This window comes from Columba livia, chromosome 8 (genome assembly GCF_036013475.1).
Source record: "Columba livia isolate bColLiv1 breed racing homer chromosome 8, bColLiv1.pat.W.v2, whole genome shotgun sequence".
In the NCBI taxonomy this organism is placed as follows: Eukaryota; Metazoa; Chordata; class Aves; order Columbiformes; family Columbidae; genus Columba; species Columba livia.
Window position 1 is genome coordinate 17,296,918 of NC_088609.1, and position 20,634 is coordinate 17,317,551.

The 20,634-nt window shown below is 37.0% G+C and overlaps 1 protein-coding gene across 2 annotated transcripts; it reads right to left on the minus strand.

The window, feature by feature from the left end:
- Positions 1-928: 928 nt before the first annotated feature.
- Positions 929-20,578, minus strand: UCHL5 (ubiquitin C-terminal hydrolase L5). 2 transcript variants are annotated; one of them, XM_065072320.1, is made up of 11 exons: positions 20,262-20,578; positions 18,461-18,524; positions 16,604-16,709; positions 8,867-8,992; positions 8,719-8,780; positions 8,511-8,641; positions 6,900-6,963; positions 5,689-5,791; positions 5,155-5,268; positions 3,337-3,435; positions 929-1,542 (listed from the first exon to the last, which is right to left on the minus strand). In XM_065072320.1, the coding sequence occupies exons 1-11, from the start codon at positions 20,341-20,343 to the stop codon at positions 1,498-1,500; spliced, it is 996 nt and encodes a 331-aa protein (XP_064928392.1). In that variant the 5' UTR covers positions 20,344-20,578; the 3' UTR covers positions 929-1,497. The 2 variants fall into 2 exon arrangements, with proteins under 2 accessions (XP_064928392.1, XP_064928394.1); XM_065072322.1 differs by lacking the exon at positions 20,262-20,578 and adding an exon at positions 12,999-13,072 and having other exon boundaries at positions 18,461-18,530.
- Positions 20,579-20,634: the final 56 nt, after the last annotated feature.

Here is a 20,634-nt window from a genome sequence, read left to right on the forward strand (position 1 = left end):
TGTTTTGGGAAGCACAGAAAGGATTTATGAACATTATCTTAACACGTAGCTTAAAAATAAGAATTTGGCAGTGAAACTGACAAATTTCACATTTCAAATACCATTAAAGATTTGTTGAAATTTTCATAATTAGTGCAAATTTCAGAAAACACTCCAGAAAACACATTCAAAAGGAGAATTCTGTACAAATAAGTGAATACAATAAGACATTTTCAATCTCTGAGGTTGTGGTTTTCTGGTGGTGTTTTTTTGTGTGTGTGTGTGGTTTTTTTCCCCCTCCTTTTGCACTGTTCTCTTTTTGTGTGTCTTGAGGACAATTCAGTGAAGTATGCCTACAGGCAAAGTAAGAAAAACAAACATCTTTCACTAGTTTTAAAAGTCTTTCAAGCAACTAAAGTTCTTTTCCTTCTTTTTTTTTTTTCCTCTTTCTAGTCTGAGTCTTTTAAGAAGAAACTGGAATTTTTCTAAACAAATTTATATACACTAACAGTGTTTCAGTAATTCAAATATTGTGTATTGTTACAATGGCCCACTACTATCCTTACCTAAACAACTTGCCAATTCATACTTCATGTAGGAGGACACCTAAGGCAGCAGGACACCACATCAGCTCCATTCCCCAGACATTCTCCTTGATCCACAGAAGGCAAGTCAAGCATCTTCCATTACAATATTGTTATCAACAAGAATCTTTCATGCATGTTTTTTTCTTACCTCCCAAGTCTTTAGGACAATGCTGTTTAATTGACCTTAAATTTAACATACTCTAGAACAGTACTACCTTATATCCAGAAATATTAACGCCCTGAAACAGTATGCCTTCTTTCTAACCCAAATTTATAGCATATATACTTAAAGTCACAAGGGTGATGATATCCAATACATATCATAATCATCTTATCCAATAATAAAATACCACAGAAGAAAGTTTGCCAAAATAAAAATGGGAATATTTATTATATTTTCTACTAAAGCAATGCAGATCTTTTGAGATTATACATCTGTCTTTGCAAATGTTTCTACAGCTAAATTCATTCTTTCCGATTTTGTAAAAAAATTAGACACATACTTCATAAAAACAAAGACACAGGGTATGTCACTGAACAATTGAATAATAATATAATTGTTAGTAAAGACGAGCAAAGAAAGCTCATGCTTATACTTAAACTCTGGCATTTGTATCATTATCATATTCAAGTGGGACAAAATGGGTACATTTCCCTTGTACATTTTTAGGTCCACTTCCAAAACTTTCAGAAATCAGACAGACTGTTAAATACTGAACGTGACCAAGAGAACCTAAACATTATTTAGCAGTACTACATGCACAAGATGCAGGGGAAGGAAGAAAATTAGACCCGTGCATACAGTACAAGACAAACTGTTACAATTGTCAAACGTGCGCTGGACAAAATTTAAAGTTTATGAAAAGTTTTATTTGTTGTCATGAAAATAGTTTCAGAAGCACATAATTGTATGTATTTTTCAAACTCATCTTCACTTGGCCTCCTGAACTTTCTTGGCATTCTGTTTTTCTTTTGCCTAAAAAACAAAAGGGAGATGACGTTAAGCTCTGATAAGACAAAGGTCTTCTTTTTGGAGCTCTGAATGTCTACTTACTATGATTTTGAACATTCAATAAAAAATACTGTAGAATGAGACCAAAAAAAAAAAGTAGACCCTTCAGAAGTATCTACTACTATTTTACTAGGTTCCTATATAAAGCCTTTCAAGAATACCAATAAGTTTAAATATATATAAAAAAAAAAAAAAAAAAAGATTAGGTAACTTCCATAGGGAAAAGGAAAGCGGGGAAAAAAACACTATTTTTAAAACACAGTTTAACCTTCACTTTTCATACCTTCATAATAATTTCATTTAATATAGAAATAACTCTTCCTAGTGAAAACATTGCATGACACAAGAAAACATGGCGTTCAGATCTACTGATTATCACAAATTAAAAACTCTGAAGCAACGAAGATCTTAGTTTTTTTTACATCTTTCAAAAGAGCAGAGTGGAAAAAAACTCACAAGAGTTCCTATCAAGATATTTACAAACAGATCCTCATATAACTTATACCAAATTCTAGATAGCTTGAATTGGCAGAAAATAGCATTTTCTTCCTTACGAATTCAGTAAAAAAAGGTTAGGCAAGAAGAGGGGACAATTCAGATGCAGTACTAGCCATTTTTCTGCCAAAACATTTGTTCATTCTGAATCAGACCGCTGCTTGTTACCATTTATTATTGGACAGGACTGGATCTAATTCAGTGGTTTAGAATTAAGATCTGTTACCACCAGCTACTCAGGTCCACTGGGAATTTACTTGTAAAAGAAGCTTGATGGTGTTATAAATAACTCCTACTAACACGAAGCTGGATTAAAACTCCACAAGTTACCCAAAGAAGGAAAAGATTAAAAACCGAATGCAAAAGTTACCGTCTTATAAACTCCTGGCCTGCAAACATACTTTCCTAAATAAATTCAGCTAAAGAATATGCTCATTAAATAATATTTAGCTCTTTTTTTGTGATAATAATATAGAGATTCTTTTTTCAGTGTGAGTTCAAAATCAGGGATACTGTCTATGGCAGCCTGAGCAGATATGTAAGTCAGCACTGATCTGATTACAATTCGAGTACTGGACTAGACATACAGTTTAATAACCTTGCCAAAGTGACAGATCCACAATAATAAACAATCCTTAATACAAACCTTAATATTAAATCAACGTTAATAGCTAGACAACTTTAAAAGGGGAGCACAATTAGCCAGTAAATCAGTACAAGAACAGAGAAATTGAAGACAACAAATTTCAAACTACCTAAATTATCAGAACCTCTGTACAAAGGTTGCCATCTAGTGTCGACAACTAGATAGGTCAAAATGCTGACTACTCAAGAGTCCAGGTTGGGAAAAGGGATCAATCTTGTACATATTTATCTGTGTACGTACATATTTAAATGATCTTCAGTTCAGAAAGGGATATTAACATAATATAACGCTACCACAAAGCAACTGGAGCTAGACATCACAATTTTAATAGGACTTTCCCATGTAGCATCTTATGCCTTGTAATGTGATCGTTTAGCTGATACCTAATTGCTTCTGCCGATATCACCATTAGAACTTTTTTTAGGTTATTTGCACAACAGTGCAAAGTTAGTTGGTCCCAAAATCCCCAGTCTAGCAATACACCTGAATGTAGCATTTTAAATAAACCCATGCCATTTATGCTTCCAAGACATTTGACTGCATTTTGAAATTTAAGTACAGGTATGAAGAATCATAGTAATACACTGTTTCCTAAAAATCAGCTTGCAAATACTCACTTTTTCTACTAATGGTATTAACTGTTGGTGCTCTGCTAGAGTCTTTAATAATTCCATGATGAAAGGCAGGTAGTTATGTTTTCTTCTAATGTTTTCAATCTAAAAATAAATTAAATGCATTAAAAGAATTATTATATGTCTAAAGGGGTATTTTCCCCCTCCCTGTCCTGGTGGTCTCCCCACCAAGAGCTGTAGTTATTTTTTACAATTCAGGCAGCTAAAAGTAAAGTTGAAGCAATAGAATTCTGAGCACACTGTGAGAAAGTGCATATCAGATGAATTTACTGCTTAAGGTACAAATTCTCTAAATGGTGTTTTGTCATAGTAGCCAAAAAACCCTCAATGCTTTAACACTGACAAGTAATACTATTGAAATACCCACTTTTTTTCCCCCCTCAAATTAAATTACAGTTCAACCTATGTATTTTTACAGTCCCTTGTGCAGTTGTGGCCTCAGCCAATACTGAAGACTTAAACCTTTCTATAATGCAACAGAATAACTACTTTTGTTGCACTAAACACTTTGCAGCTTCTACAAGGGTTCAGTCCTTCAGAAACAGAGGTCACTGGATTTTCAACTGAGAGGAATGACCTCCACAGACCCCAAGCAGATACCCCAACATAAAAAAAAGTGTGGACTTTTAAGTGGTTTCCACAAATTTGCCCACATACAATGAGGAACTTTAAGGTTTTTTTGCCCCCCATTTCACTTGTTTGCTCACTCTCACGCTTGGTAAAGCACATGTTTGTTTGTTTGTTTGTTTTTTAATAGTTTCTTAAACTGCATCCTGATGCGGTGAAGCTTTAGAGACAGAGTAATACTTCACAACTTCAAACATTTACTGTAGAGATATATCTGAAATTATCATTAGAATTATTGAAGTCTTGGTCTGTACCTTCTATAAACTAGTGAAAACATTTATTTCTTTTTCCTTTGATATGTATATTTATTTCAAAATTTATTTTTAATCTAACCACCTTCTGTACCCAAAGAAAAACAGGTTAAGGGATTATAAAACAAAAAGTTACCCAGCTTTTTTTCCTCCCTCAAAATATCCCTTTAAAAATATTAGGCAATTATAAAAAAAAGTTGCAAGTGAGGACCTCAGAGAAACTTTCCCATCTCTGATTTTCATTAATAGTACGAGCAGGTAAGCTATAACAGAAGAACAATTCAAGTACCCTATCAGAGCTCCTGCACTAAAAGCTATGTAAGTAGCTGTATGTCAGATTAGGAGATAAATGTGCAGAAAGGATCTATACACAAAGTTCACAGAATCTGCCAGTTAGCTTTCATTATCAACTAATGCATCAGCATTCTTCATTACTAACAACCAGAGCTGGGAGAGCTTATGTGAATACTCTGTAGAAAAAAAAAGAATTATGACTAACACATCTAAATCCTTCTAGTAAAAACAACCAAAAAAGCCTACTTAGTAATAGACCACTTTTACGTGTAGTAGTGTAATGAGCAACTTCAGCAAGAAAAGGCTCATCAGTCTTCTGGGGCACATGGAGCAAGTTCTTTGTTCAAATTCTAGAACTCACTGTGCCTAAAGAAAATATTTTATGAGAAACAAAGAAGTGGTAAAACAAAGGGAACTACAGAGACAAACTGAGTTGTAAGTCTTATCCTAAAAGGAAGCAACCTGATAACTAACCTGCACATTCAGGAATGCAACATGTATTTACATAACATTGTCTTCCAAGTACCCATCCAATTCCTTCAGATTAATTGCAACTGCCTCCCATAGATATAAAAGCTGGCTTTTTCTTACAACTTTTCCAAGTTTCATTAAAAAAGCAAAGGCTACGTACCTTATATCTTTTTAATTTTTGGTTCTCTTCTTCAATTAACATCTGGTACTTTGCAACTTCTGATTGTATAGAACTTAACATATTACTACTATGATCTGTATCCATGGGCTCCTCCTTCCACACAAAAGAAAAAGTTAAATGGATGACATTACTGCATTTGTATTTTTATTTTCTTTAATTGAAGTAAGTCTTGTCTTAAGAGTATTTCTGTCACAGAAAGATTCAGTTTTACTTATAGTTACAGGAACATTCAGGAAATTTGTGCAGTTAATCATAAGCAGATTAGCTCAGGTACCAGGAAAAGTTCCGCTACTACAGCAAATGAGTCAAGACAGAGCCATGATGACATGGTCATGCTGTACCAAGCGCTCAAACTAGCTCACTCAGAACTAACCAGACAGATACATCGTAATCCTTCCCTGCTCTCTGTTTAGTGATGCTCCATTTAGAGCAAGGAAAGAAGGTGAATAATAAAGCAAAGAAACAGAACTATTATCAGAGAACTACCCCAGCAACTTAAATACCGTGGCCTACCTCTGCAAGTTGCTGCTGTAATTCCGCAATCCTCTGCTCATATATCATCTTTCTGTCAGATACAATAGCCATCAAGTTAAACCTTATCTCACCTTCACTGTATCTAAATGAGAAACAAAAAAAATCACTTTCAAAATTCATCATTGACATGACAACTCAAAAAACTTCCTCCACGATTTCAACACAAGGGAATTAATTTTGTGGAAAAAGCCCCACCTACACGGATCTATTAATTTAAAGTTGTGCTCCAGATTCAATCTTGCCACAAAATAAAAACTAGACCTCAGATGAGCACTATCCAATATATAACTCCTAATAAGTTTCTATCCCAAAATATTACTATTCCTGTCTATGGTCACAATAAATAAACAAAAAATAAATATTGAAACTGTCTAAAAACCAAACCAAAACATAATATAGTTGACAAAAAAACTTGCACAAGACTGCTGCACACAATAGTTTTTACTTTCTCGTTACTGTTGCTTTTTAGAAAAAGTTGGAGACTTCATACAATGTGAAAAGTACATTCACCAATTAGACTAGCAGGCATTTCAGAGTTTAAATTCTCCAAATGCAATTTGGTAGCAACTTTTTGCTTACCAAAAGAAAAAAAAAAAAGGTCTTCAAGTAAAGGACTTTGAAAATTATTTTCTAGAAATGGCATAAAATCAACTTGTAACACTTTTGGGGCTGCATTTTGGGGTCAGAGCTACAAAGTAGGAAAACTTTTATAGCATGTTTTTCTAGCTTAAATTTCTAAACTAAGCCACACACCTAAGAAAAACCTGCTGTCTCTAAATACCAGCTGTATGAATATAGTTATTATCTGGTATTTGTAATTATACGCATGCACCCAAACTTTATCCATGCTAACAGCACTCTTAGTTTTCACTCGCAAAGACCCGCAGTTGTCTACCAGAATTCATCATCTCGCTCTTCCTTTTTCAGAGCATTAATAGGATCTCTCTTCACTACACAAATAACTACTTGGATTAATCATACAGGAACACAGCACATTTGAGACTTATCTACCATCACATTTGGCTCATCTTGGGCAATAGGTTCTTAAGTCACTCAGTGTTATGCACATAAAAAATGATGCGTAAGAGTAATTTCTTAGAAATTCAGTTGAAAGCCTTTAATTGGAATAAGCAGGAATTTTAAAACATATATAAGTGCTATGTTTTAAAAGCATCATCATGACCATTTACTTTTGTATACGTTTCTCTATGACAGGCCGTACAGCACTTATCCAGTCATCTTGATTGCATGCACCTAGAAAATAAACACAAAAAATATTTTTTGCAAAATTTATTGCAAATTCAAGACTTGTATAATTCAGGCTTATGCAGCAACTTCAGAGTATGTAACAAGTTTTTCCTTGGCAACTTCAGTCTCAAATTACTCAGGTGATTTTTTTTAAGAGGTGCAAGACACTTTTTCAAATAACAATATTCTGATAATGTACTGGGCCAAAGCAATGGAGGAAAACTCATTTTTAAGGGCATAAGCATCTAACTTTTTTTTATAGTAAGAAACAACAGGGGTGAAAAGTATGCTATATAAGACTTCTATGACAAAAGAAACTAGTTGGTATGACAACGTAAAAGTAGACAGCAAAAGAAAAACTTTGGATAATTACAGCTGTTCCATTAAAAAAATATTAAAGGACATATGATAGAAAACTTTAAGATAAATGACAGAATAACTAGAGGTGATTTCACAAGTTGATAATGTCATCTTAACAATTTCAAGACCTTAAAGCAAATGGAGAGACTCATGATCTTGTGACCATAAAAGTAATGTTACTGGTAGGTCTGCTGACTGTACAATCTCTCTAACCAGACTAAAGGTGCGATTTAGCAGCAAGTCATTACTCAGCCTAAAAATAAATACAACTGTCAAGAAAACTGGGAAAACACTCTGGAAATGGAGTTTGGAGCATATTGAGATGATACCAGACATGTGCAGACACATGAAAGGCACTGTAGAGCTTTTCCAGACATAACTGGCGGTATGTGTGCCATCTTAAGTAATACTACAAGACACAATTCAGGAACAAATTTTACAGAGAAGAAAACTATGCTGCAAGTAGATATTATCTTTTAAGCCATTAGAAAAATATTTGCTATCTAAGAAGAAAGAGGCCAGTGTGTAAACACCAGACACATAATGTATAAAAAGTGTACGAAGTCAGCTGTATACATGCTCCCACAGAAGAAAGAAATGATAAAATAAATTGATAGTTTGTAATCAACCTGGGAAACAAAATAGCTTTGAAAACATGACACAGGAATTGTCTTGGGTGAAAATACCACATAAAGGAAGACATGGGGACAAATATTAGCAAAAGGAATTGCACACAAAGAACTGTAAGGAAAGCCTAAAAGATTACATAATTTTACCAGGTTTTACCAGTTTTTACCAGGTTTTGTTAGAGACAGCTCAGAACAACAACATATTTCCTCAGGTAAAGAGAGCACACATCCACAAGAAGTGGGTTATGTGAACTTCTCTCTTGCAACAAAACTATTAAGGTATTAGAAGCCCACTGGATTGCACAACCTGTTCATTTGATTACTGAATGGAGAAATAATCAGAAACGCAGAGAAGCAGGAAGAAAACTTCCTTTTCAGACCAACAAAACTAAAATAATATAAATAACTGCAAAGAAGCACGAGCTTGAGTAGCACACTAAGAGAATGTTAAAGATATGCTTTATTTTCATATATGACTTGGTTTGATCATATAGTATACAACTGATTTGTTGTAACAAGCTACTGTTAAAATGAAGGATGTTCAGAAAAAATATAAAATATTACCTAAATCAATTGGCCCTTCCCTTAAGCCATCTAGTTCATATAGCCGTCCATTAACAGGAACATAGCTTACAAAGTGAAATGCGTCTTCTTCTTTTGCTGAAGACTTTGCATCAAATTCAAACATCTGTTGTCTGCAATTAAAAAAAAAAAAAATCTGAGATGAAAAAGAATTTGCTCAAACTTTGCCCAGATTTAAAGCACGCGTTACCTGGCAAAACTGTTGTGAACTTGCCGAATCACTTCTGAATTGCTTAGTGCCAAACCTTTCATCTGAAAGCAATTAACAAAATCAAATTGTAAGCCAACATAGATATAACACTATGGTACTTAAAATACAGAAAATAGTAGGCACTTACCGCAGCATCAAAACTTTGTGAAAATTCTTTAAATTCTGACAAAGTCTCTCCCAGATGGATATCTTGATGAGAGCAATTTAATAGCACACTTACTATGGCTTGAGTAGCACAAGCATTATTAATTACCTAGAAAAAAGTTTCAAGAATTTGTTCAGTACTGGTGATAAAAATTTAATTTAAGCTGGACAACATTTTTCATTACAAGCACATGCTTTCTGGGCCAATTCACATTGGAGCTTCACCCTAAACCAGACAGCAACTCTAGTCTGAGTAGCCACAAAAAAGCCTTTGCTGCAGGAGACTTAATAAAATGAGCTCTACAAGGTTGTCATATACAATTCATTGATAAAACTGTTATTTCACAATTCTACTTCGAAACTGTCACTCTGACTCATCACCTCCCTAAAATTATTAATAAAGGACATAGAAGAAATACAGCAACCCTCTGATCTCAGCAAAAAAACAAATAAAGCACTACTCAAAGCAAGCTGCCAAATTACATTATTAAATCTATGATCTTAGGAAAAAAAAAAGTCAACTCCCCCAAAGAGAATGTCCTTTAAATAATCAGAATTCAATAAAGTACATTATGGAACCTGAAATTTTTATAGAAAGGTTGCATTGGACAAAAAAATTAAGATATCCTAGGGATAAACTAATAAAATTTAGAAGTGTTCCAAGACAAAGATTTTTTAAAAGATGGTTTGCTGAATAATAAGCCATATGAAACTTTATATTTTTCAATTTTTTCTTAATTTACAATCTACCTATCCTTTCCAACCTAACATTTAATTTACTACTCTGCATTACACGGCTCCTAAGCGTTAAATATGCCATTTTTAGAAAATATAAACAAATCCCTTCATATTACATCCATGTCTCTAATGTTGCTTAGTAATACCTAAACTAAATTTCAGTATTTAAAGAAAGAGAGACACTACACGGATTATTAAGTATAACCTGAGATTTAATTAAAAGCACAGCAATCAAATGGTGTAAGACTAAAACACAAGTAAGACTTTGCCTCGGCAGTTTTTTCTCAGTGGGCTACAGAGAAGGAAAAATAATGTATTTTAAGTCTATGAGACCATTTTTCAACTGAAAACACTACTTAAACCTTAGGACTGGGAGAGAGGGTATTGATTTCGTATTAAAAATGAAAATTAGCTCAGGGCTCTGAATGCAAAACCACTTCCAACAAGAAAGGAGAAAATAATTAACAAAAAAATAAAAAAAAAAAAGAGAAAGAACAACCAATTACAATTAAAGCTAGTCCTTAACAAAGGAAAGCCTACTATGTTAGTACTATAAACTACAGCATATATTAATTTTCTATACGTCAGGGTATTCTCAGTTCGGATTATGTCTGTTTATTGCAGATGATAAAAACTAATAAAGCACATCTTAATTTAAGAAAAATACAATCTAGTTGACTTAAATGGTAATCAATGGTAGTCAACTACACATGCAGAACATATTAGCAACTGAAACTCAAATTAAACAAACTGCAGGTACACAAGGCTAGAGTTTACACAATTACAAAATAAAGGACATAGAAGGGAAATCCATCAAAATACCCACAAACCACAGACTACTAGAATGACATAATTTGAGAGAATTAATACTATAATATTGGAAAGGAAGAAGAACTAAAGATTCTTTGAGCTGTGACAAAAGAATGGTATCAGAGACAGTCATGACAGTAGTGCTAGGATGAAAGCAGAAGATCCCAAGTGGGTCAGAGAGGGCTAACGTAAAGCAATTGTTACAAATATCGTAATTAAGCTGACAGACAAAGTACATGGTGAGATCTGTGGTGACAAACTATTAGAACTGTACTATTACAGTGAATGGAAGGTCACTACAGCAAACTGCACTTGATAAATGATAACTAATACAGGACATTAGAGGGAGAGACAGCACCAACTGGTAACTACTTTTACTGAAAAATCAAGATGGAACAATCAGTTCTGGCAGACCACTAACCCAATAATGGCTTCAAAAAAGGAGAGGGAAATTAAGAGACATTTTGTGCCTAAAGGCAAGATCAACACAGAAACAGTGTTGGACCAGCCAGATACAGGAGCTTTAAACAACAGCAAAAATAGCAGGAAAAATTAAACTTGGCAGGGAATTTGTGGTCTCAAGTATAATATTTGCCTTTCAGCATAAACATATTTTTGTATTCTAACTACAGCGTGAGTCTGTTTAAATATATAAGAACCAAGCTAAACAATCTTGTCTTACTGCTAGAACACAATACAGAGCAGATGCAGGTCTTACACCAGTCGTGCCCAGCTGTTGAAATAAAAATACATTACAGAATGACAAATACTCTTCAGAAAGTGAGAGGCAGGTGAGGAAAAGGCAGCAGGAACAGTCCTGTAGCAGGGGAATAGAAGCAAGTGCAGGTGATATGTGTAAGAATACAGTGTTCCTGGACCTAGATGACAGAACTCCCAAATGGATGGAGGTCCCCAGCTAGTGGTAATTCATGGGGAAGAGCAAAGAGTGAGGAGTGGGTAACAGCAGTATCAAATGCAGATGACTGCAAGGTTCATTTGTCACACAGCCACAGCACCCTATCAATGCACCCAGCCAGTCCAGCACTGCTATACACACAGGGCAGCGAGTCCTTCAAGAGAGAAATCGGTCAGGATACATTGGAAATGAAGGTAGATGGGTATCTCTTACTTAAGGTGCCTCAATGTTGGCAGAAAACATTTTCTGCATTTAGACAGTATGATATTATACGCAGGTTGTCTCAGAAAGATTTTTTTTTTTTATTTTGACTTGAGTAAACCTAAGAGGATTTTCTGTATTTGTCCAGAAATCCCAACATTTGTCTGTATATTTTTGTCCAGGAAGTCCTGGTGAGATATTTGATTGATCAGTATTCAGGACTCCAACTTAAAGCAGATACCATATTTGAAAGATTTTGCTAGCAAAGCTACAAGGTGTATTTTGAAAGAAAACAATTATATATATACATACACATATATACATATATATATATACACATATATATATATATATATATGCACATTATTGAGATGACCTCAAAAAACCTGAGAATATTGCCACAACATCAAGTGAAGCTTAGCTTAAAACAACAGACCCACTTGAACAGGCTGCTCTGGCATGTTCTTCAGTTAAGATGTGTAACTTCAAAACCATGCACCTTTCCCTAAGGACTCAGTGAGTCTGGGTCAACTTAAGGCTGAAGCACTTGCAGTTCTTGATTTGCATCCTCCATCTCGTAGATTATGTATTTTGTTTGCCAAAAAGCCACGGATAACCCTGTGCTGTAATTGGTAGTATAACCAGCAAATTTCTGAGGTTCACTTACCAAGCATCCCAATGTTACAGAACAGTTGCCTTTAAAAGTTCAATGTGGAAAAATCAGCATTAGGATAAAGTTCTGAAACTTATTCTTGTTTGAAAATCCTATCTAATTTTATTTCTTTGGAATAAAGATACAATCTTCCTATAGGTATATTCAATTCCCGAAAACTGCTTTCTGACTTTGATTAAATGTGTTGCAAGTTCACTTCTTGTAAGTTATGTGATCTCTCAAGTTTAGCTTTAACACTGATATCTGGTCTATCTTAACATTACCAAAACTGAAAACATCAAAAATTTTGAGTTTGAAATCAACTGAAATATTGGAAATGTTAAAAGGATACATATAATATACTTCCATTAGTGGCACAAAGATAACTAAAGACCAATGTTTTGTCATTAACAGTATTATTTAGATCCTCCTTCCGAAGGTATATGTGTTTTATTTCCAATTAATGAAGTTAATGTTATATCACCACAATGCAGCATAAAATAAATACATGGCACAAAACAAAGTCATGATACCAGTACTTCAATAATAAAACCTGAAGAGATTATTAAAATAATTTAATACATAAGTCTGCAACAATGGCATTTTTTTTTGTCAAGAGACACTTCTGCAGTGATCAGCACAGAATATAGATGTTCCAAACAGTGCTGAAGATAGCTGAATACATTGAGTGGTACAATCCTGTAGCCATTGTGTGTAAAAATAATAGCAAGGGCCTACTTAAGCAACACACAAATCAGGAAATTCAGAGTTAAGGCTGAAATTGTATCCTTAACTCACCTCATTGTGCCTAGGTATCCTAGCTCAAAGATCATCCAGAGTTCTGTGGCCTCAAATAGAGGACCAAATCATACCTAGGCATAACAGGGAGGCCAAATTTAACATAAGTGCACACAGAAGTGACCATTAAAAAAAGAATTCTTTAATATGCATGCGTATTAGACAGACTTTAAAATTCAACCCCCCAACATACTCATGGTTTAACTTTGAATAAGATCTAGTTGTCATTTGGAATTCAACTACAACATTGCTATGAAAGTGGACATGAGTAAAATGTGAGCTTGTACAAGCTTCTCATCAAAACTGTGTCTCCAAATGCAATTTTGAAGATGCTTTGATAGATACAGCTTGAGAGCTACAGCCTTTTATGGCTAACTAAAGCTGCTCCCCTCATTATGAAATAATTTTTAAGATGAAACCTCTAACTAAAATTGAACAGAAATGAAGCTATGCTGTAACAGCATGATTTACTTCCCATATTAAATTGTTGTTACATACTAACAGTTAATTAGCCTTGCTCACACAAGATTCAGAACAACACTTGAAAACTTCTCTGCAGTAAACTGGATTTTACCATATATCTTTAGACAGTAACATTTAAAAGCAGACATTGTATGGGAAAGGACAGAGTCAAAGACTTCTTGAGATTTGTAGGGCTTCAGTGTCATGCTGGTTTTGAAGATACAGATCAAGAGATCGGTAATCTTAAATGTCATTAAAATTTTGCTAACCCAGAAAAGAAACCTATTTGTTCTGGGATTCCAGCCCACAAAGGAACATATGGTTATTTTACTCATTACTTTCATAATTAAGATCAACCAAAAAAAAAAAAAAAAAAAAAAAAAAAAGTCTCAACATCTGAAAAAGAGTCCTGAAAGGTAACAAAACTTCATCCTGAAAGCCACCATAAAATTGGACTTAAAACAAGCATAGAGAAAATAAACAAAAAGGGCACAGTAGCCTAGTTGCATGATAGCTGGGAGGAACTGCTCTTTTACAATAGCAATGTTTAACATTAATGCTTGTGCTCCCTCGTGCTCCTTGGTGACCCAGAAGCATCCACAGACTACAGTTTCAAGAAATGCAATAACCTCACCACTACGATAAAGAAACTCCTGTTCTCTATCACCTTTTACCAGCTTTGACCTGTACAGACTCACTAAACATACATCTCATAATGGGGCAGGAGACCAGCCTAGAAAACATGCACAGAGAATTTATAGAGAACTTCTGGCTGATGAGCTGCACTGGCTCATGGAAGTTCAATACACAGCTGAGCCCTTGCAAGAAAGGAACAGAACTGAGAAGCCAAAAGGGTTCAGGTCAGGACGACCAAGACATCCTGTCCGCACCATCAGATCAGCCATTTGCTTGAAAAAAACCTACCAGTCCTCAAAACAGAGCTTGTCCAGTTGGATCTCTAGCTAGGCTAACTTCCTCCAATGTGAAAGTCACAAGAGCTAAACTGGTATTATAAAATCCCCCCAAAATATCAAAACCAGTTTCTCTCATTTATCTGTTGACTTTTTATTTTAATTTCTTTGTGACTATTTATTTCATTAGTTGCCCTGTCACAATACCTCAGTCCGGGCAAAACTGAACCAACATGAAACGCAAGCATATACATGTCTCTAACAAATGCTTTGATTATGCTAAGCCATTGCACTAACAGACAATACTAAAACATGAAAAAAATATTCCAAACTCTTTGCAAACATATATTCCATGCCATCAAGTGGCATAACTAGGTACTACTACTTTAGAATAGTGAAAACTTCTAGAAACAGCCTTCCATGCCGAAATTAATGAATTATAAAGAGTCACTCCAGCACACCCTCCTTAAAGGCAGCAGCTGAAGGAGGGGGAAGATTAGAAAGTTCTACACCTCCACAAAGAGGTTTCAGGCTTAAGAAAACACTAAAATATGAATGCTTCTAAGAAAGCTACAAAATAAAGACTTTGCTTTGTCAGCCTTTAATTTTCTGGTATTATTAGCAAGTCTAACATTATCCAAATATTCTGATATACATTCTGCAACCCCAACTTAAAGCTACTTGCTTTTAAACAGTCATGCTTCAAAAAGAGAGAGGGGGGCAGGGGGTGGGGAAAGGCAAAAAAAAGTGGAGCAAGCAGACAAATGCTATGAAACTTTTCAGCATCCAGAAGAGCAATTCTGGAAGAACCTCTTCTGCTCACAGGAAAGAAACAAGAAGTATGTAAATCTGCCTTCATCTTAACAAACAAAACCTCTCTAGATTCATATAGGAGTAATTTTCTCCTGTCAACTAACTACCCTTTGAGAGTTATGTCAAGGGTTTTTCCTGAGGTTCTTTGCATCAAGGCTGTTCTGTAGCCACAGCCTACTGATCACTAACAGTGTGTTGGATGGATTAGAAATCACAACCTAAACCAGTGCTTATCAGACCTGTAAAGACATTTGGCAATCTACTGCTGATCATGGTATCATAAGAAGAGTGGACACTGCTTGGCAGGACTCAAGCGCTGCAGCAAGGGAAGAATGAAGATACCAGTATTAAAAAATAAAAATCAAATAATAAAGTGATCTGCAATAGTATGAAAGAGTGATTACAACAGATTAACAGAAGCCCATGTACAGAGTAGCCATGAGAGCTATAGACACACCTAATGTTTCCATTGTTTTCAATATTTCTACACTTTTAACTACAAGTGTGTGGAGACTTGTTTATATCTTGAAATTTACATACAAAACACCTCTGTGTTTGTGGGAAAAAACAAAACAAAACAAAAACAACACAAAAATCACCAAACCCAACAATCATTCTATGTGTTAGCCTTCATAGAAAACCTAAAAATTTCCCCTTTGATATGAATGCTTTGGAATTAACACACGTAGGGTTACATTTCTTGTTTGGACTGTTACATTTACCACTGTTAGAGAAGCAGGTCCTCAAAAAGAGCTAGAAACCTTTATTAAATACTCCTACTTTCATTCTGGTTACTTTCTCTTGCTTTTCTGGCTTCCAAACAACATATAGAGCAGCCTGTCAAAGCTAACACAAAATTTCAGTACTACTTGCTAGTTAATAAAACACAGTGGATTACATTAACAACAACAGTTTTCCTGTAATGTCTCATTTAAACTCAACTTTCTGATTTAAACACTTAAAACTTCCATGCTAAATGGTCTGCAAACTCTTCAAGGGAAATATTATCCCAGAGTTACACTGCCCTAGCTGCAGAGCACTTGAGAAACATAAGAAATAAAAACTAGATCAAAATAAACATTTCTTCCTAGAATTTGTTGAAAGTGGTTTCAAAAAAATAATTTTCCCATTGTGCTGAAAACATTTATCAAGTAATTTTTTATTGCACAGAAGAGTTACAAGAGCTTTACAAGAGTAAAATATCTGATGATATTTTTGTCTGATTTGACAGATCAATCTGATTTGCTTTGTTAATAACCTTTTAATACCCAGTTCTTAGTCTCACAGAATTCATTAAAGTTATTGCACCTTGTAAAACGTTAACTTTTGAGTACATATTAACAAAAAGCTAGTTTATCTTTTGGTATTAAAAGCTATGTTTCATGACATAACTAAGAAAAAATACTGAACTTGGCTTACCTGTTTAGCAAAAAATATTGTATCCAGTCTGGAATCCTGAACAACAGAACCTGCTGGTTCCTCTCCAGGCTGCCATTTGAAGAGGAAAATCAGGCCATGTACTGGCCTAAAAAACAAAATTGATAGGGGGGAAAAAACAACAACAACAAAAATCACCTGTATTGATTAAAAACATCAAAGTCAGAAAGCTCTGCTATAATTTACCTGTATGCTGGTACTGTAATTCTATTAATTATTTCTTTCTAACCATAGGGAACTTCCACTGAAATTCTGAGATGTGGTCTTTTAATTAGACAGAGCACAATTCAGGCTCCTTTCCATATATGCTAGACGATCCCAATCTGAATTAGCATTTAGTCAGTAATCTTTGTAAGTGAGGACCAGTTCTCCTGGTTACTGTAACTATTACAGCTGCATGACATTCATTTCAATTCGTTAGCAATAAATAGATATGAAAACATTTGTCAGTCACATATAAGGGCTGGAACTAAAGTTTTGGTTGTCCTTTTAGGAATAAAAGAAATATTCAAAAAGGAGCTTTTGTCTAACTTCATGCTTTGAGTTCTCTCTTTGACAAGTAGGAGAAATCCAGTTCTCTCTTCTCCTAAAATTGCATCTTGCTTTTCAGACTGCATGTCTTGCATAGTAAACAGCTTTTACTGCATATTGCACTGTATTTAGGATTGCCATGAAACAAAAATTTAATAGTAAAGGAACCAATTCTTACAAAACCTACAGGTACAATTAAGCAAAAACTTATTCATCATATCAACTTGAATTTAAGGTCATCACCACAAAGATGCATGAAAGGTAAACGAGCTACTGTACTGCATGAGAAACTTCTCCTAAGCTCCAATCAGAAGTCTGAGATGTCTTTTTAAACAGTGGGTCCACTGAAGGAATTTGAAAAACGCTACGTGTTATTACATTCTTTAACTCTCAGTGTTTAAGTTAAAATATTGTACATGTGTGTGGAAAGGAAGCTGGCCATCACTCCAGCCTAGAGAGTTCTGACAGCACAAGGAAGCAAAGCTGTTACTTTGTGAACAGAACACCTAACCTGATAAAGTGTCACATGACTACACAGTGCAGGCAGCAAATAAACCAAGTTCTCAAGTAACATTTCTGCCATTCAGATCACTTGTGAAATACCTCCAGTCAGACAAAAAATTCTAAAACTACATCTTCTGTACTAATTGCTGCATCTTCTGAAAGATTAATGATACAAGCATAGGATATCTGCACAGGAACAGCATATGGCCTGGTTAGGTGACATCTCTCTTAAAATTTTGTACGTGAACACTGACAACAACACATCACGGACAAAATTATAAAAGAATTAGTATTGCCTAATGAGGGTAGAATTGTTCCATATGATAACAGCCATTGCAAGTTCTAACGAGTGTTTGACTTCACACACATATGGAAATGGTTCTGCATGAAAAACAAGTTACAAAAATACTTAATTACAGCATATTAATTTAAGGCAACAGATGTAATATTATGTTACATGAGGACAAAGGAAGATAAAACAAGGAACACAAGTTTGTCAAATAATTTGCCAAAGGATGTAACACAAGCCAATGACAAAATAATTAAAAATCTATTTTCACATTCTAGCTGCTATTAGCATCTCCTTCAAAAAACAGAAAAGCTAGACTAAGTACCTAGGCATTAATAAAAAGTAATTTAATTGCCAGACATTCAATTAATTCAAGATCCTAACGAACTTCTGTGGAAACTGAAGGAAAAATACAAACAAAAACAAAGCCACAAAAAACCACCTGAGTCTAGTACCCATTCTTTCAGAGACTTCAAAGGCAAATAAAATCCATGCAGATTAGAAAAGGGCCTTACTTCAATTTTTCAAAGTTCTCCGGTTCCAAACTCCATATTTCTTCAACTTGTGCTCCTCTACAACCTGAAATAAGAAAAGATACAGGTCTCTTCAACTACCCCATTTACATGGGATGCAGCCAGGAAAGACAAACACATGGAAGAAGTGTGGTTAGCATCTGCAACTTGTATGTTCACGTTATGGAAAAGTACATTGACAGGCTTTAATGCATCTTTAAAAAAAACAAACCAACCAAACTAGACAGTTCAAGAGAAATAATTTCAGGAATTTCTCCTGTGTATGGTGATGTTGTCTTTATAACAGAGCTGCATTTTAAAAAGAAGTGGAGGACATTATGATATCTCGAATCACCTCATGTGCTTTGCTCAACTGATAATAACACTGTTTTTAAAGACACAGTCAGCTAGTCCAAAGCAGAACTTAAAATAGGTATCTCCAGAGAAAGACCCATAGTAGTAGACTGAAAATGCTTTAAACAATACACTCAAGCAAGATGTGTGCATAAGACAGATCCCCAAAAGTTCAAATACTTAGTATATGGAAGATTCATCTCATTAAATACAAACACAAAAGGAGAAGCATGTCTGGACTTCACTTGTGAAAAAAAGCTGTGATGGAAATTATAAATCAATGTAACCTTGCTTCATATTGCTTCTTTGGCCAAAATCCTGTGTAGGCTTATCTGCTGTTAGCAATTCAACATAAAATTTAATACAGGGTGTTTCAAAAAGATGGACACAATTTCAAAGCACAATATTTCACAATGGCAACATGCTACAATTACATAAAGAATTATGAACGGTTTAATGAGTTATCAAGTGTTAGCAACCTTTCAATAAGTGCTCTATGTTCTTTCCACCTGCAGAACAGACAACATCGACGTGACAGTTGAATTTCTGAGAACACAGCAATTTCAAATTGCGTCCATTTTTCTGAAACACCCAGTGTCCTAAAACCCAAAGCAGTCCTTTGCAGGCTGCCCACCCTCCTGCCGAGCACCACAGCTCAGATCAGTTACAGCCAGTTCCTTCTCCTCCTCTCCTGGAGTCTCTGTAATTGACTCAGCTGGCACACGATCCAAGCGCGTTCCCAGCCGGCTGCAAATGCGGGTGTTCTCCCCTGCCCCGTACGTGCTTATCCCGCTCTCCGGCAGCGGCCGACATGTGTCCTGGGCCACAGGAGGGGTCCCGCTGCACAACCCGCCGGGCACTCTCGGCCCTGGGAGCGGCAGGCCCGCGCCGCGGCGGGCAGCCCGCGGGGGGCTCGGGGCCGTCTCGTTCTCCCCAGCCGCAAGGCGGCCACTGCCAGCAGCATCCGGAGCGGGCTGTGGGGCTGCCCGGCGCTGCACAGCGCGGAGCACCGGGAGCTGAGAGCACGGCCCGAAGCCGGGACAGCCGCACAGAGGTCACGGGAGACACGGTCACTCCCACCCGCGCCCCCAACGGCCGCGCTGCCGCTTCCACGGGAGCTCATTCCACGCCGCTCCCGCCCGCTATGGGAGCGCTCCCTTCACCGGCACGGGCTGGCGGGGCTCGCCGGGCCCCGGCCCATCAGTCGCACCCCGCGTCCCCTTGACCGGCCGGGCCGCAGCCACGCCGCAGTCGCGCTCAACCCTCCGGGGCTCCGCACCCTTCGGCTAGGCTCCGGGCAGCGCCCCACTGGACGCGATGGGAGCGTCGGCCTGGCACCCCCATGGGAGCAACCGCAGTCCCGCCGCAGCCGCCAGCGGGGCCGCAGCCTCAGAGCCGTCCCGACAGCCCAGCGGCGTGACCGCAGCGCCCGCTCCCACGTCCCCCTCACCGAAGCCCTTGATGAGCTCCGTGAAGACGCCCGGGTCGCTCTCCATGAGGCACCACTCGCCGGCGCTGCTCCCCCCCGACATGGCGACGGCCCGCGCGCTCCCTCAGGCTGGGACCGCCGCCGGCCGGCTGAGCTACGAGGCCCACGCACGCCGCTCCCTTCCCGGCAGGCCCCGCGGCCCACGCCGCGCCTGTCATCTCTATGGTGAGGCGGGGCGGAAGCAGGAAGCCGCGGCAGGGACTGGATCCGGGGCAGCCGTTGCTGCCACCGGCGGCACCGCCCCGGCCGCAGAGGGGCCGTGCCTCCGCCCCGCGGCTCCGCTCGTGTGGCGGCTGAGGGGCGGCGGGCGGAGGAAACCTCCTGTCCCGCGGCA